Source organism: Danio rerio, chromosome 7, assembly GCF_052040795.2.
Source record: "Danio rerio strain M-AB ecotype USA chromosome 7, GRCz13ab, whole genome shotgun sequence".
NCBI lineage: Eukaryota > Metazoa > Chordata > Actinopteri > Cypriniformes > Danionidae > Danio > Danio rerio.
The window spans coordinates 26,462,296-26,480,435 of NC_141027.1; the positions used below are offsets into that span (position 1 = coordinate 26,462,296).

General features: G+C 36.7%; 1 protein-coding gene across 4 annotated transcripts in view; it reads right to left on the minus strand.

Annotated features, from left to right (window-relative positions):
• Positions 1–2,144: 2,144 nt before the first annotated feature.
• gal3st4 (galactose-3-O-sulfotransferase 4) overlaps positions 2,145–18,140 on the minus strand; it is a 31,001-nt gene continuing 15,005 nt past the window's right edge. The window contains exons 1-5 of one of the 4 annotated variants that reach the window (XM_087259682.1): positions 16,285–16,531; positions 13,073–13,183; positions 10,954–11,263; positions 6,408–7,306; positions 2,145–6,149 (exon numbers count right to left, since the gene is read on the minus strand). In XM_087259682.1, coding sequence (XP_087115808.1) covers positions 6,083–6,149; positions 6,408–7,306; positions 10,954–11,263; positions 13,073–13,183; positions 16,285–16,307 — 1,410 coding nt within the window. In that variant the 5' untranslated portion in view covers positions 16,308–16,531 and the 3' untranslated portion in view covers positions 2,145–6,082. Of the gene's footprint in view, positions 7,307–10,953; positions 11,264–13,072; positions 13,184–16,284; positions 16,760–18,140 lie in introns of those variants that run through there. The other 3 variants (XM_087259684.1, NM_001326376.2, XM_087259683.1) reach the window with 3 other exon arrangements.

Sequence of the window (18,140 nt, forward strand, 5' to 3'; positions counted from 1 at the left end):
TTGGGGGTGGTTGGAGATAAACTAGGGCTGGGCCGATAACCAATATTATATTCTATTGCGATACATATTTGTCAGTAACAATAATAAGCTCTGTACCTTTTTACTCTATATTGATCTAAGAGCCAATCACACAGCAGAAATAGGAATCTATAAGTGTGTTGATATTGCCCTACTTTAAGCACAGTCTGGGAGGGCTTTTTTACTTTCTTTTTTTCCCATTGTATCTTATTTCCTATTTTTCTATGTTACCTTTCGACTGACCTATCTTTTCCTGAATTGTGTGATGTTTGTGTATGGTCAGAGGGGTCCAGTTTCGCTGCATGTAACAGTGTTGTGACAAATAAAGGCTCATTATCATATTAGAGATGTATCTTATGTATTCTTGACAGAAATATGTTATGCCATTAAATTAACCCTCTAATTTTTGTGGCTTCAGTCATTGTTGGGGTACTCTTTAAATCTGGAAGCATTAAAAGCTTATATTGAAATATATAGTTATTAGAAAATATGGAAGATAATTATTGAGATTGCATTTTTGCCATATTGCCCAGCCCTAAGCTGTATTACGGAGACCCAGAAGGGAAGTGATGGTGGGGGAAAAACGGGTGGACAAAAAAAAATCTGGGTGGGAGAAAAAAAAACAGAGTTATAGGAAAATACATATTTGAAAGTTTTTGTATTACTTTGTAAAGATGTTTTTCCACAAACACTTCCTGTTCACTTCATACATGTCAACACTCTCATTTGTGCAGGGATTCACTATTATATCCCACGATCATCCTATCATTAAATAAAAAAATTGTCTGCATTCACTTTCTTTCCATTAAAGCTATGGTGTCAATCATCACCCTTCATATGCAACCTCTCAATCAGTGAATTCATGTATAAGCGTTGACTGACCGACACGCTCCAAATGATAAACTGATCCCAGATCAGCTTCAGTACACGCCAATTAAAAAGGAGCGAAAGTGCAGGACACTTTCGTATTCGGGTGTGTGTTTAAACAGACAAATACACTAATATTATCTTAAATGAGCACAAACAGTTACAGTAATTGAATGCTTTTGTTAGCTTAATGATCTGTGCATTCTTAAAATGACGCCTTTTGTTATCAAACAAAATAAAATGAGAGATTTATTTGCTGCTCTTCACTTGTTTGATAACAGAAGTGTCATTTTAAATGGCAAGTACAGAAGCTGATCTGGGATCAGTTTATAATACAAAGTGTGTCTTTGCATTCCCTTGGAAAACATTCTCGCGAGGGAACACAAAAACTTTTTTAAAATATATTTTCCCATTTCTCTTTATTTTAAAACTTTTTTTACTCCCATAGTTCTTTTTTCTTCCGTCCATATTTTTTTTCCACCTATTCAACCCCCTTTCCCCTCACCCCGCCTAAACCCCCACCCCGCCCCACCATCATGTCCCTTCCAGGTCTACGCACTAAACTGTGCAGAGCTGTGGCCCTCCAGGAACTGAGTTTGAGACCAAAGTTTTCTCTAAACCATTATGATTTTTTTCTTCAGGATTCTTGAATGAACAGAAAGTGCATAAGAACATTAACTTCAAATAAGCTACAAGACTTTTGTAAGTATAAATGTATTCAGTGTCATATTTGATCAGTGCTTTGTTTCTGAATAAAATGATTAATTTCTATTAAAAACTAGTACTTTCCACAAAAATGATTATTCAACACTAGGCGTATTAATAATAGAAAGTATTATTGTGCACTAAATTGTACCAGATTCATTAATTCACTCATTTATAAATCCACTGTTTATTTTTATGCATTTTTTCCCTCTATTCCTCAGCCATTATATTTACTTAGCCTGTTTGATTTAAGCCAGCTTATTATATTTACTGATATTAATGCATGCATGTTTACTTTGAATAATGTAATAGAAAGCTAAACACAGTTGTCTTTGAGAGTATTATTAGTTCTTCACGTGCTCATTAAGTTTTTATTTGCAGATTTAAAGGTCACAGGTGTGGTGTGAGAAGCATTCATGAAAACACATATGCAAACCTACAGTTCCAGCCCATTTTTCCATTGTGTTTTAATCTGTGAATTAATTCTGAATCCTGTACTTTCAGAGATCCTGATAAGCCCACCATGCTATAGGAAGACATTTAAAACACACGCATCACATGTAAAATGTAGTTTTATTTTACTACAGACAAGTAAACCAGGTTCATCACAGTCAAATATTTACAGACGTTTCCCCATATATTCAAGTAACAAAGAAAAATAAATATGGTAAACAGGTTTAAAAAATATCAATGGGAAAACTGAACATGTGAAATCACAAAAGTGCAGACGAGTTTACTTTCTCTGTTAAAATGAAATGACTCAAACTGATATATACATTGTATTCATTAAGTGTCCATTTTTCTCATTCCCTTCTGAGATGATAGTTAATGTTAAATGGATCAACCAAGCACCATCTGAATTCATTTTTAATCACTTAATAAAACATAAAATGAGTGACAATTTTTGACGTATTCCAAGCACAGAAAAACCACCACTTCTTTGGTTTATCTTTAAAATGCAGTACCACGGGTAACCTAAAGACACGTGAAGACACTGAATCTACTGGTTTGTAATGCATGACACACAATATTGCCAGATTTTATATCTTCTTCTTATTCTTCTTCTTTTTTTTTACAGTTTCTGTAAATTAGCTGAATGAATGTAAAAGCTATTAAACACTCACTGGCCACTTTATTAGGCACACCTTACTAGAACCAGGTTGCCTTTAAAACTGCCCTAATCCTTTGTGGCATATATTTAATAAGTTACTGGAAATATTCCTCAGAGATTTTGGTCCGTACTGACATGATAGCATTACTCAGTTGCTGCAGATTTGTCGACTGCACATCCATGATTTGAATAACCTGTTCCACCACATTCCAAAGGTGCTCTATTAGATTGACACCAGGTGACTGTGGAGGCCATTTGAGTACAGTGAACTCATCATTTTACTGTGGCGTTGACACGATGCTCAATTGGTACTAATGGGCCCAAGAAAATATACCCCACACCATTACACCACCACCAGCCGCCTGAACCGTTGATATAAGGCAGGATGAATCCATGCTTTCATGTTGTTGATGCCAAATTCTGACCCTACCATCTAAATGTCTTTGCAGAAATCGAGACTCATCAGACCAGGCAACATTTTTCCAATCTCTCTTTTGTCCAGTTTTGGTGAGCCTTTGTGAATGGTTAGACCGGTGTACCTATTAAAGTAGCCGGTGAGTGTACATCTTAAGCTGAACAGGAAATAAATGTTTAATTTCAATTTAGGTTGAATTTCTTCACACAAATAGCATTTTGTTCAAAGTTACTTGTTAATTAATCAAAAGGAATCAAATTACATTAACCTTAATAGGCTAACTACATTAGTTTTTCTTTTATAAATATAAAAACAATTCAATGCATTCTATATTAGTCCATAGCTATTTTTTTCTCTTTTTAAAGAAGATCTGAATTGAAGTCAATACTTATGTTTTTAATTTAGCTCCATCAGTAACTACTGAATGTGTTTTGCAAACGCAAAGCTACACTGTGAATGAAAAAAAGTCTATGATAAAGATATTTAATTAGCTGGAAATAATACAATGCAAGCTAAAATGGAATAGGGTATTAAAATGCACATCATAATATGTAGTTTTTGTTTATCAGTTACACAAGGAAATGGTTGCTAAGTACAGCCATGCTCTAAATCTACAATATACAATAAATGATGCACATAAATAGGCACACAACAGTGAGCATACTTAGTGTTGTTGTTATTTTTTCTCAAAAACACCTCACTTGGAACACCTAAAATAAATTAGTCTGCATTGTAAGATGTCGTCTTGCTCTGTGCATTGAAATCTGCATACAAAAAGCTGGCTGTTCGTATATAGGGCAAATAGCACAGTGCATTTCAGTCGAATTTCTATTCTACGTTTGTTCAATACTCACAATAAGAGGGAAAAAAATCTTTTTTAAGAGTATAAATGCACTAGATACACAGAAATGTATACAAAAGCATAATAAATATACAGCAAGCTTTGATATTAAAGCACTGCGTCACAAAGATACTAATTGTAAGGCAAAACAACCATTGAGTTTTAAAATTTCTGGTCGACTTTTCTGGTCATTTAAAATGTCTATGGCAGGCCTTGGAATTACAGCATACCATGCCTATGAACATTTACCATTCCTTTTTAAATAGAATGTTTATTCAAAACATGAAAATAAAAAAGTGAAACTATCAACCTCATGAGGTAAACCGATTGTTATAGGAAGTGCACTGGCCAATTGATACGTTTGGTAAATGCAATCTCTATTTTGCCCTTTCTTAAAAGATCATCAAATTTCACAGTGTTAAAACTGGAGATGTTAGCTGTTCTCACAGACACTTGGGATAGTTTATACTGTCATGAAAAATCTACCAAACTGTAGAAAGACTGCTGTCATGTCTTCTCTCACTTCCTGGTTTGTAAAACCTAATATGTGACAAAGAAACCAAAGGTTTGCATTGTATTCCCTAAATAAAAACATTGTCAGCGTTTCTGTTGAACAACTACCCAATAAACGGAAATAAAGTTAAATTCCAGTCACCGTGAACAGTACGACTGTTTGAATCTTATGTTGCAGACAATGAAGGGTTTGTGTTTCCACTGTGTGGAATTTCTTCATGCAGCAAACGTATGTTCATATTCACAACCGCCAGCTAATTAGATGCAAAAGAAACAACCTTTTTTTGTTAGTGACACTGGATGTACACCAACACTACTGTTCAAAAGTGGGGATGGTAAGCGTTATGTACTTAAATTAAATAAGACTCAAGAAACAGCAAAAACTGTAATGTCTTGAAATAATATTACCATTTAAAGGGCACCTATTTTACAATTTATTTTTTTAAAGATTTAAGATAAGTGTTTTGTGTCTCCAGAATGTGTCTGTAAGGTTTCAGCTCAAAACACTCATCAGATTATTCATTATACCTTTAAAAAATATTGATTTTTCTGCTCTGAACACTATGTAGCTGTTTTTTTGCCTGTACCTTTGATGCTAGTTCTCCCCACCCACTGTTGCTCCGTGCCTGTCAGAGTGTGCCTCAATCTCTGCCTCAGCTGCGTCAGATAAACAGCACAGTGACAGACATGAAGGAAGCAGATAACATTGGTGAGAAATACTACAGTAAGAACTTTAAATGATTATTTGATGTATGTTGTGGAGTTAATTCAAGCCTTTCTGCAATGATGAGTTACATACAATGCCGTTACAAAATTCATTGTAAAATCGCTGTAATTCATTACAAACATGTTTTAAAAACGTTTTAAGCTTGTAAAACTCGTTCTTGATCAAATTTGATGATGATTGATGATCACAGTGAGCTGAACAGATATTTTAATCCCAGTTGCTTTGGATACATCCTGTCTTGGTGACACGATTATTATACATGTTACTACAGAGACGTGTTAATATTTGGCTATGAGCGGGGAAACCGCACTCCTATGTTACGTTGCGGTGGGTCTCAAATTTGGATTTGGGTCATATTTTAACATCAGGCAATTAAAAGAATACTTATTGTGTTTCTATGACTCCATTATAACTGTGGACACACAAAACCTACACACAGTTCTGTCCAAACAGCTTACAAAAGATTATTTTCATCATAGGTGCCCTTTAAAATACTTTTTAAAACTTTTGTTTTGTGATGGCAAAGCCAAATTTTTTGCGGCCATTTCTCACCAGCCTTCATATATCATGATGCTCATGACGAATGTCTTATTGTTGGAAAATTGCCATTTTATGTGGAAAAAAGTCTGAAGTAACATTACAAATATATTTTATTGCATCCTTCCAAAATAAAAAAATATATACACTGACCCCAAACTTTTGAACAGTAGTAGTACCAAATTTACTCTAGAAAGTGGTGTTGTTTAAAACAATGCAACCACTTACCATGACCAATACACTGCTAGGTTGCATACTTGTTCCAACCATGACTCATCGTGGACAGAAAAGCAGCATTTTCTCACTTATCTCCAATATCACTTTTCATTTCACCACCATCTGGCATATTCATACCTTTCTATCACTCCAGTCACTGCTGTACTTACAGACCTCTTCTTCTCTCTGAAACTTTGCTCTACAAAATAAGAGTGTAGAAGGGCAAGATAAGGAAGAGTCAATGACAAAAGTGGTGTGATTTATCTCTTGGAATCCCCTCGTCTCCTCTAGTAGTGCAGCACAGAGGCCCGTGGAGCCAAAATGGGTCAGAATTATTGACCTTGAGGCAAAAAGGTGCAACTAGCTCACTATCTATCTAAGTCTTACTTTTGAATCAGCCTGCTCTAATGATTGATTCCTAAACATAATAGTCCCATCCCAGTCCTTTTCCACCAACCTCTTTCCTCCATGGTCGTCAGCCCTGAGAATGGAGGACTCCCTCTTTAACGGAGGCCCTCCTGCGAATGAGGGTTGCTGGGCTCTTGGGAACTGCCGAAGATCCAGCAAGTCTTTGTATTGGATCTCAGGCCTGATCATGCGAAGACAAGCTTCCCAAGTGGCGTTGTTCAGTCCCGATTGTAACTCGTATCCCAAGATTTTCACTAATCCACTCTGGAAGGGGCGGATTGTCTTGTCCCGGATACGACCGGCCTCTATGGGACGTCCGCCGTCACGTAAGCAGATGCGAGTGAGAACTTCCCGTTTGGTTCGAAGCAAGGCCACCTCGGTCTCCATTCGAGAACGGCCAAAGCGTTCCACTTCCTGCCAGAAAGTGAGGTTGAAAGCTTGGTAAAGGTGCCAGTCTAGTGCGTTCCACTCACGTAATTTCACTCTTTGCTTGTCTGTTAAAGCCAAAGGAGCTATAAGCTTGCCCACCCATGCTGATCTCCCAGTGGGCACCTGCTGCCTGGCATTCAAGCTGAAAGAAACCACAGCATCAAGCGGCCAGCACAGAGCGTGGCGGAGCAGCACCATAGACTGGTCAAAGTATTCGGAGAGAAGAATGAGCTTGAAGTTGCGACGAACTGCAGCCACGCCACGCTTAGCCAATGCTAGGCTAAAGTTGGCCGTATGATCTAGACCAAAGTCAAACCACATCAGGTTGCGGGCATAATGGTTATTGCGGAGCCTTGGGTCATAGTACTTGTAGGGGTTGTCAGCAAAATCACCCAGTCCTTTGGCACGCCTAAAGGCAGGGGCAACGTTTTTATAGTAGGCGTAAGAAGATTCAGCTAGAGCCACAGGGTCTCGAAGAATGGAGAAATAGAAGGTGTCAGGTGGCATCACCTTCTCAACCTGTAACAAAAGTAAAAAATCAAATTAAAAAAGGGAACATATTCAATCAAGCTCAAACACTGATTATAAGGTACTTGACAGGTTTGGTTCAACTTCTTATTGCTATTAATCTTATTGCTCTGTTCATTTGATTAAGTCTGAACGAGGCCTGGCCGATTAATCAAAGGCGAGAAAAGCTGGTTCTATTAAATCTCCAGCAAGTGCAGATGGAGCAGCGTTTATTACACAGAGTTGGAGAACAACGACAAGCTACACAAAATCACATATAAAATCTAAATTGATTTATTCAGATGATAATGAAATCAAGGTAGTCATTCTACAATAATGACCAATGTTTGCATGGCTTCTCAGTGAGCTTCGGCTGTGTGCAGTAAGTGCTGCATGTGAAAATACTACATTTAATAACATGTTTTTACTCCAAACTCACTTCATAATCAAGTGTTTGAAATAAATAATTTTGTGATACGATTCTATAGTCATGTGATTCTAAGTCAAATTAAATCAATGAAAGCAGTTATATCTTGTTTATATTGCAATGTCAAGGGCATTTTCTGGTTTTCTTCAAGTTTGTAGTTTCTGCATGAGAGCACTCTGTGGCCTTTGAAAGAGATTTACTACTGAACACAGAACTGTGCTTCCATGAAGAGATGTGCATGACAGTCACGCTTATGATGAATTGTGTTTAATTGTGATTAATCCCCCAGTCCTACTTTAGTAGGAGAGAAAAAAATCAATCCATCGATGCATCATGATTCTTTCTCAAATGATTCTGAAATGATTCTCAAAAGTTCAGAATCTATTCTGTATTCAAATTAGAATATGACTGTGTAGGCTTGTGTGGGCAGCAAGCTAGAAACAGAATAATAAGTGGCGACAGGCTCATATACGTATGCTTCTGAAATTCTACATTTGGACAAAGATGGACAAACTTAATAATTTAAAAAATGTCAAGTAATAAAACATCACATTTGCTGCAGTTCTCATCCCGTCTGCAAACAAAGAAAGAGCTTGTTCATTAATATAATTTTGTTACTAAATCAGATAATAATACTTTTTTTCGGGAATCCTATGGGTCACAGGATTCCTGTGGGATTCATGCAGGATGGGAGTCATCTTTACTTTTAATCACGGGACTGGGACAGTACAGGATAAAATATTGACAGGAGCAGAGTGGAGCGTGAATTAACCAATAGGAAGATGACGAAAAAAATGCACTGCCATTTTGTAGTTTTGTTTTAATAAGATTACAATGTAACGCAATTAAAATGAACTACACGACCCATAAGCCATCAGTGCTGGAGGAAGCAAACATCCGCTGAGAAACTGATGTGGTCAAGAAATTATTTGCACAACAGAAAAAAATAGAAAAATATTTAGGTTAAGACTTGTTTTGGAATCGGATAGTCCCTCTCAGGATCGGAATCGGACCCTGAAATCCCTAAAGATTTCAGTCCCTTTAGAGTCAGTCCCTAAAGAGTCCCTTTATTCATCAGGGGGCGTCACAGCGGAATGAACCGTCGACTTGTCAAGCATATGTTTTTTGCAGCAGATGCCTTTCCAGCCACAACCCAATACTGGGAAATACCCATACACTCTCACATTCACACACATACACTTCTCTTTAGACTGTGGGAGAAAACGGAACACCCGGAAGAAACCCACGCGAACACTGGGAGAACATGGAAACTCCAGAAATGCCAACTGACTCAGCTGGGACTCGAACCAGCGACCTTCATGCTATGAGGTGACAGTGCTAACCACTGAGCCACTGTGTCGCCGATTTCATGTAAAATGTAATTGTAAATGTAAGATCCCCCCCACAACACCTACTGAACACTGCCACTCAAAACAAACAAGCAGACTAAAACCTCTAAAAAGGTGGGTCTCCATCTGCTTCTAAACAAACTCTAGTGTGGCTAGTCAGAAATATGACACAGATCAACATCATGTAGTCTGATCTAAAATAGCATGTGATGTCACAGCACCACAAAGCTTTTCATTTGATGATGTGTGAAGACCCAGTGTATGTTTCAAAAACTTGGTGCTTAAAATTATGACCAAGCAAATAAGTGTGGACACATTTTTGTAGAGGATCAGACTTTAAAGCTTGCTTAAAAGATGCTATAAAAATATGAATCTGCAATGAGTAAGTTAACAGGGTATATGCAGAGCTAGTGTTTCTTCCCAGACTGATAAACTTCGGGTTAGCGGTTAGCGTGACTTTTTTCAATTTTATACGGTTCCTTTTACAGCATCGATGTTGTGATGTAATTAAAATATAATCAGCTAAATAGATTTCGGCATTCATTTAGTTGTTCAAGTGTAAAACGAGATGAAAAGCCGTTTACAGACAAGCGCTCGTCCGGATCAGCAGAAGAGCACAGAAGCTTCATTGAACATACTGCACTGTAAAAAATGTCTGTGATTTCAACTGTAAAAGACTGTAAAAATACAGTAAAAATCTGTAACCTGGTTAACAGTATGTTTCCTTAATATATATGGTGAATAACCGTAAACTGACTTTCCCAAAATTCCCTGTATGGCACGTTACTTTTTATGCTTTTTGTTGACATTAATATGGATCTTTTTAGTTGTTTCCCCATCAGTTATGTACATTAGAGATTTATGTTACATCTGATGTTGATAAACAAAGTTTATTTTATGACTTTAATTTTTTGAATGTACCATATTGGTGTTTAGCAGCTGTGTGAATGACTCTGAGCACCTTCAATACACTGATGCTTGTTGGAAAAGTTGTTTGCGATGAGCATTGGTTCATTATGTAACGTTCTCATCAACACCTGCATATGGATGTGTTAACGTGTCTAACTGTGTAACAAAAAATGTGTAGGTGTTGGTAACTCAAAATACAGACATATTACATCAATAAATTAATGAAATATGGTAGTTTACTGTAAAAATGCTAAATTAATTTTACGGTTTGTACAGTATTTTTAATGGTAAAATACAGGCAACCACAGCTACCTTTTTTTACTGTTAATTTTACGGATTTATTTTTTACAGTGTGGAATAAAATAAATGTTCATATTTTAATGACATGGTGCAGAAAAATTTTATTTAATGCAGTGCTTCTTGTACATTCTGAGACCCAATTTATATCGTATATCAATCAGGCAGTGAAGATCATTGATTTTTAAAGAAAACAGACCTTAAATGCGCAGATTTTGTAATAGAACACAGTTCACTGGAAGCGTTTGACTCAGGTAACTGAAAAATGAAAAGTCCTTATGTATACTTCTGCATATACCCTATTAGTTACCTGGTTAGAAATAGAAACACAATAACAAAAGCTTTAAATTGCCAGTAAAAATCTTAATATTTTAATATTTTTTTTTCCATATTAAAATGATGCACCACCCTGCATTGCTTTCAAAATCACATATATGGATGCGCCTGTGTCCTTATCAAGGCAAACCATGCAAATAGCTTTGTCACATTTGCTACTGATTGATTTGCCTGCAGCCTGAATAAACCTAAAACTGACCAAATGAATACAGTCAATGTCAAAAATAACTGCAAAAGTAATTCTTTGTACTATTGTTTGGTATTTATTGGTAGTAAAAGGATAGATTAACATTTTAATTGTTTGAGCATAAATCTGTCCAATAAAATGCCATGTTCTGTACCTCTGGTTTGTTGAACCGCATGTGATTTCCCATGATGTCAAATTCTCCCACATGAGGGCTTTTGTATCCTTTCACCCTCTGGGCAATAAAGGGCAGCGGGTAGCCGAACTGATAGCCAAAAGGCAGGGCAAATTTAAGGTCCCGCTCCTCACCAAAGCGATAGAGTAAGTTAAGAACGGTGCTGCTTGCCGTCTTGTGAGTCTTCAGGAACATGATGTGGATGTGGGGCTGACAGGAGCCCAGAGAGGAGCCTTGGGTGTTATCAGAGGGAAGAGAGTAGAGGGACTGAGGCCTCTCCGGCTGCATCCAGCTAATGGAGAGACAGAGCAAAATACCCTAAATGAATCCTCCGTTCCACTCAATATACCAAGAAAAATGATGAGTGAATGAAGAAGAGAGAAAGAGATTCACTGCAAGCACAAGAAACAGAGGAAATTAAGACAGAACGGCCTGTCAGGCTACAGATAATTACACAAGAGCGATAATTGGAATGAAGTGATTAAGGAAGAGAATAAACAGTTTCAAAGAGAATGAGTGAGAACAGATTAGCCTCAAATAATGAATTCAGTGATATTCTGAGTATGTGATGTGCATAATCATTTATTTAAGCCAGGAGGCATGTTATAAATCATTTTAATAAGCAAAACGAGAATACTGTATGAAATTACAGATAAAAAACAAATACTTTATAAGGGGCCAATACATCCAGGAATGAAAATTACATAATTCCAAGTATAGGTGTAACTGCTCACAGTTAATCCAGTTCGGAGGGCACATGAACCGTGGATTAATAACTTTTTTTTTAACTTATAGGTTAATCCAACATTTATTTGCATTTAATAAATGTTTATTAATTGCAGAGAGATTGCCTCCCGTGTCATTCAAATCACATCTATGAAAGCGTTTTGGCTTCCCTGTAAAATAGAATGATGAAAGAAAAGGTTGTGGTGGGACCTACCTAAATGCTTTCTTAGGTTATTTATTAATGGTGTTTCTGTCACTGTATGTTTAGCCTGTATTAATGCATTTAGTGTACAGCGGCACAATTAAACACTAAAAGATCCTGATCTCAATTCAAACACACGCAACATGAATGATAATGATTTGCATATTTTTAATCCTTCGAAGCGCTGCATTCAAATCTTCGTTTGATTGAGAGATATTCAGCACCATTTACACTTTTTCAGGTAGTTACAAACAATTAAATAACCCAGAAGTACTGGGAGAACAGTTTATAGTTCAGATATAAACACTGCTGTTTTTAGGGAAAAGATTAAAATCACAGTGACGTTGGTGAATGTTGTAGCATTTACATTGTGTAACCAATGGGTGGCGACAAACAACCATTAAAATGATGTCACTGAATAGGTATTCAAAAATGATCCACCTATAATGAAACATGAAGTTTTATGTGTGAATTGTTGAATCATTAATTGAAAATAAATATATGTAATGTTGTACAAGATGTTAGATTTCTATATTTAGCATTATCGACAACAGCAGCAAAAGGTCATTGTTTATTTTGAATATTTTCTTTTTTTTTCAGCTGGTTCTTTCTTGATTTTTATTTTTAACAAAAATGACAGGTTCTAAGTTCTGTTTGTTAAAATTAATGTTTTTTTAAGGAATGTATTCCTTAGAAGAGTCTATTGGGCACAATGCCATTGATGACTTTTACAGTTTGTTAATAGCCTAAAGCATTATCATCAATCCAGCAGGAAACTGTAAACTTATTTAAGCAGCATTATATCTTAAAGGGACAGTTCACCCAATAGTGAAAACTGTTTACTCATCTTCCACTTGTTCCAAACATGTTTGAACTTCTTTCATCTGTTAAACACAAAGATATTCCATAGAATGCTGGATCAAAGCACACATTGACTTCCATAGTATTTTTGTTTGTACTACAGATGTCAATAGATGTTTTTTCTAACATTCTTCAGCATATCTGGTTTTGTGTGAAAGTTTTTGTTTTTGTTTTTACTATCTGACTAATGCAGTTTTAAAAATATGGTTAGCATGTTTCCAATAAATGACTTTATGTACTGGGTAAACAAAAATGTAAAGAATAGAAAGGAGTTATTTGAAAAGGAATGAGGATGAGCAACATTTTTCATACCTCTTGTTGAAAATGACTCCCAGAAGTTGCCCTGCAAAAGCGATGACAACAAATACCAGGAGTGCTTTCCATATGGGCCCCAGCCGATAACATCCCAGCCACCGCATTCTCCTATTAGCAACAGTAAATTACGGTTAGCCTCAGTCGTGAAATTGTGCAAAACAGGAGAGTATGACATGCTGTTTTAACCTATAATCTGTAAACCATATATATTATTTTTAATATATAGTAGTTAACATTTGAAGTGGACCATCACTGTTCATCAAAGTTGTCCTTAAACTGTTGAACAACACTCATTCTTGTACTAGGAAAATTTTGAAAAACATTTTTTATTCACCGCGAATGTTAACTAGTGTATATTCCGTTAAGTATTAATAATTTGTTGGCTACTAGTGCATATTCTTTAGATGCTACTACCTTTTTGAAACATACTACTAACATATCCAATAGATACTCTCGGATTAAATATTATAATTTATTAAATACCAGTACTCACTCATACTACCTTTTAAATAGAGACTAGTAGTTTTTGGTCACTTTAAATAAGGTTTCTTTTGTTAATGAATCTACTATCATGAACTAATAATGAATGATACTTAATATAAGATAATATAAGATAATGGTACAGCATTTATTAATCGTTGATCAGCATTTACTAATGTATAATTAACATTCAAATTCATTTTAGTCATTGCACTCTATGTAAACATGAACTAACCATGAACAACTTTATTTCTATTAACTAACATTAACAAAGATCAATAAATACTGTATTAAATGTATTGTTCCTTGTTTGATTACGTTAGTAAATACATTAATTAACATTACCAATAATTACAATTCCTAACATTTATATGCATTTCTGGACACTCATAGCTATGTACACATTTTTGGGGGTAAATCTCCTCATCCACTACCAGACTGCAGCATCCACCTAAATGACACCAGACCATACACTACACAGCAGCTGATTGGTGGAGAGGAGACAGAGCAATGAATCCACTTAAAATATGGGGATGTTTAGGCTTTAATCTCTAATCTTTAATGTCCATGATGGACAGAAGCCAGTAGGCTAATTTGGCCAGGATGCCGGGGTACAATTTCGAAGGATTTTTAAATCAGGGCCTCGGTTTAACGTCTCATCTGCTCACTGAGCAATATACTGGGGCGTTAGGACTCACACAGACTACAGGTTGAGCGCCCCCTGCTGGTCTTACTAACGCCACCTCCGGCAACAACCTAGCTGTCTCATGTGGCCTCCCATCCAGGCACAGCCCTGCTTAGCTTCAGTGGGCAAAGATATGAACGTTGCAAAGAGCTAGCTTCTGGTTTAAAAAAAAAATTAATGCAACCATTTTAAAGTGTTACCCTTATTTTAATTGAACAATTAACGCTTAGAACAATTTTTTACATTTTTGCCATTGACTTGGGAATCTGTCAATAGCTATCCAAAAATGCTAATTAACTTTATTCGCAAAACTGGAATATTACATTCAAATAAAGCAGCGTTTTCATCCAACGAGTCAAAGCAAACAAAATTGTCACTACCTGATGAACTGGCGCCAAATATCAACAGTAAACGTAATTTGCTGCAGTACGAGAAGCTGCATATATCTTTTCCTCATTTAATAAATGACTTGTGCCACAGAAGACAAATGCCGACATGCAATCCTTGATGTTGATGGTGTTTGAAGGCGTGAGATGCTGAGCGCAGATGCTCTTGACAGTTCAGTAGGTCATTAATAATATAATAACACTAATACTTGAATGGTTAAGGAGTGTTAGAATGACCAAAATAGCATTTCAGATGTTCTACAATGTGCTCAGCCGGCTGGTTTATCCATTCACACACATTTCTATCATCACATGATCTCTTATAACAATGTCACATGACATTTTTTAATGCGCATACTGGAATTTGTTTAGTAAAAATGTTTCCATCATAGTTTATGCACATCTGTTCTTATCGACTAAAAAGTTTATCCTACTCAGTTATGCACATTTTCAAAACTTAAGCATCTTGGCATTTCCATCAACCATTTTTTATGCGCATATTTAAAATGCACACAAAAAATAGGTGGATGGAAACGTAGCTATTGAGATATCAGCTATTTGGTTTTGATTCCAGTTGTGACTTTTACATTTTTTTGATACTATAGTTAGTTATTCTCTAGTGCTGTCGCCTCACAGCAAGAAGGTCAATGATTTGAGCCTCGGCTGGGTCAGTTGGCGTTTCTGTGTGGAGTTTGCATGTTCTCCCTGCATTCGCGTGGGTATCCTCCGGGTGCTCCGGTTTCCCCCACAGTCCAAAGACATGCGGTACAGGTGAATTGGGTAGGCTAAATTGTCCGTAGTGTATGAGTGTGAATGGGTGTGTGGACGTTTCCCAGGGATGGGTTGCGGCTGGAAGGGCATCCGCTGCGTAAAAACATGCTGGATAAGTTGGCGGTTCATTCTGCTGTGGCGACCCCGAATTAATAAAGGGACCAAGCCGAAAAGAAAATGAATGAAAGAATGAATGAATGAGTTAGTTATTCTTGTGGAACTACTTATTCTTGTTGAAATACTATTACCTGTTAATACATTTTTATTGCATAGTAGTATTTATTAATTAGATACTACTTCATGTTTATTAGATGAAAATAAATACAGTTTATATATTCAGTGATAATAAACTAATGTTTAAACAGCTTGCCACTGGGTGAAATGTTCAATAGAGCGCAAAAATGACAAAAGATCATCAACAGGGAAGCGTGAAATGTGAAAGTGAAGAAATGCAAGGCTGCGATTAGAAACACAATGCTGACATTACGCGACTGCAAACGCAGAAGAAATCCGATCCTGAAGAGACAAACGTGCGGGTGTATCGAATTCACACATAATAAACAAGCACAAAAAGATGTTGTCAGAAACTCTTTTCCATGCCTTACGCCTATTATAAATCAATCACCCAGGATTCCCTGCAACGCTGGATTTATTATCCCAGTGCAAACAGCTCTTTTCCCCCAATACTGCAAAGAGACATTTTATTGCGTGTATGAATGAAAGATAAACAGGCTTGATGGAGAGGATAAGATGCAAACATGGCCTTTGTTTCTGTACACCTGCTAAATAAAGAGGCAAGTTGCAGAATCGCTTCGGACAAAGACAGCCCGTGGCTGTCATAAATCACAGATTGCGCCGAACAGTCGCGCTGAGCCTGACACACTTACCGAGCTGACCGTCTGAAAACCATGGTAAAACCCGGCCCGTATCACTGTAGATCGGCGCTTGGCAACAGCCACGGTGCATCTCGGCCGATGCCTTTCAAATCCGCCCGTCGCCCGTGTAACAATGCAAGAAGAGCTCCATCCGAGTAATGCCCGACCGCGCAGCCGTCAACAGCGGTCAGACCTCGCCTGTTTGACGGGCATGTGCTCCTGCTCAAGTCGCTCGGAGGCAGCGGTAGCAGGTTTGGGTGAAGAAAAGAGACCGCTTTGTGTTTTGGCCAAGTGTGGGCGGGTATAATGCTGCGTGCTGGTGTGCGAGGCGAGGACTGACGTCAGACTGGCACTTTGCTTACCAGCCTTAAATCCTGATTCTCAGGAAAGATAAGCACGGATTTTGCTTAAAGCGGGGAATGAAAGTAAAAATCAGATCTATGGACGTTACCAACGAGGAAAGCGGCATCCTATAATAGAATTATATCAGAGGCACACATTCACAGCTTGTTTGTTTATTTATTTGGTAAGACGTTAGATATATGTTATTACTGGCTTGAAATTAGGCAAGGTGAGTTTATTTTTATAGCATTTCATACACAATGGTAATTCAAAGTGCTTTATATAAACAAGAATTATAGAAATAGGAAAATAAAAATTATTAAAGTAATTAAAAAATGATTAAAATGTGTTAAACAAGTTTAAAAAAGAAAAAAAGACAGACATATTAACATGTTATATCAATGCTGCTAGTGTTGACTTTATAATGAATAATTCTGCATGACTTTAACTTATTGAAGCTATACAATTGTCTGACATGACCACATTGATGATTTTCTGCTCTGTTATGATCCGTTAATGTTGGTGCTTAATCATTATTCACACTTTACAATAAAGGTTTCATTAGTTAACGTTATAATGTATTTATTAACATAAACTAAGAATGAACATTATATGTAAAGCATTTACTAATAATCAGTTTATCATTTAGTAATGCATTATTAACCCTTTAACTGCCCCACCAAGAAAAAAAATTGGATTGCATTTCTTAGCTGCTAATGTCGCTAGTGAACACACTTAATGAATTCTTTTTTTAATACATCCCATAATTTCTAAAATATCAACCTCTACCAAATGGTTGACATGTCGGTTTATGGTAAAAGTACCAGAATTAATACATCTGTTAGAGTTGAAATATTACAAATATTTTTGATGTCTTTGACAATTCAAAACATGAGCTGAAAACAGGGCCAATTGACTCCACAACCCAGCAGGTGGGAATGCGTGAAAAACCAGTTCCTGCTGCATTTCCATCTGAGTCTGCTGAAGCTCGGCTTCAACCACCCCAACTCACACATATGGTCATTTCAATGTTTGAATGCTCTAGATTAACCAAACTGACTTTAACTATCATGTTTGATATCATTTGAAATGTCTCAATGCGATTGGTACAATGGTCTCATTCTCTCAGAAATAGACATAATCAAAACAATAAATATATAACTTCAGGCATCTTTTGAACCACTGTTAAGGGTGTGACTTTTCCACAGGCAGCCCTAAGAGTGAATGCCTTTTGTTATGCACACACCCTTTCCTTGAGGGGATTCTTGGATTATTTAAGGTAAGGTTTGAGAAAGGCTCAGGGCGATTCTGCCTAACCAGATCAGCCCGTAACATGGAGCTTGCGCTCCACGTTATGTAGCTATAATTTGAAGTCAGGTATGCATCTTTTCATCTTGGATTTGTCTTTGATAATTTGATGTTTTGTATTGATCGTTTATGAATTGACTGATTGAATTTGGCATAATACATTTACCTGACTAATAAATTATGTTTTGAATTATTCAAACCTCGTGTTATTATCACTG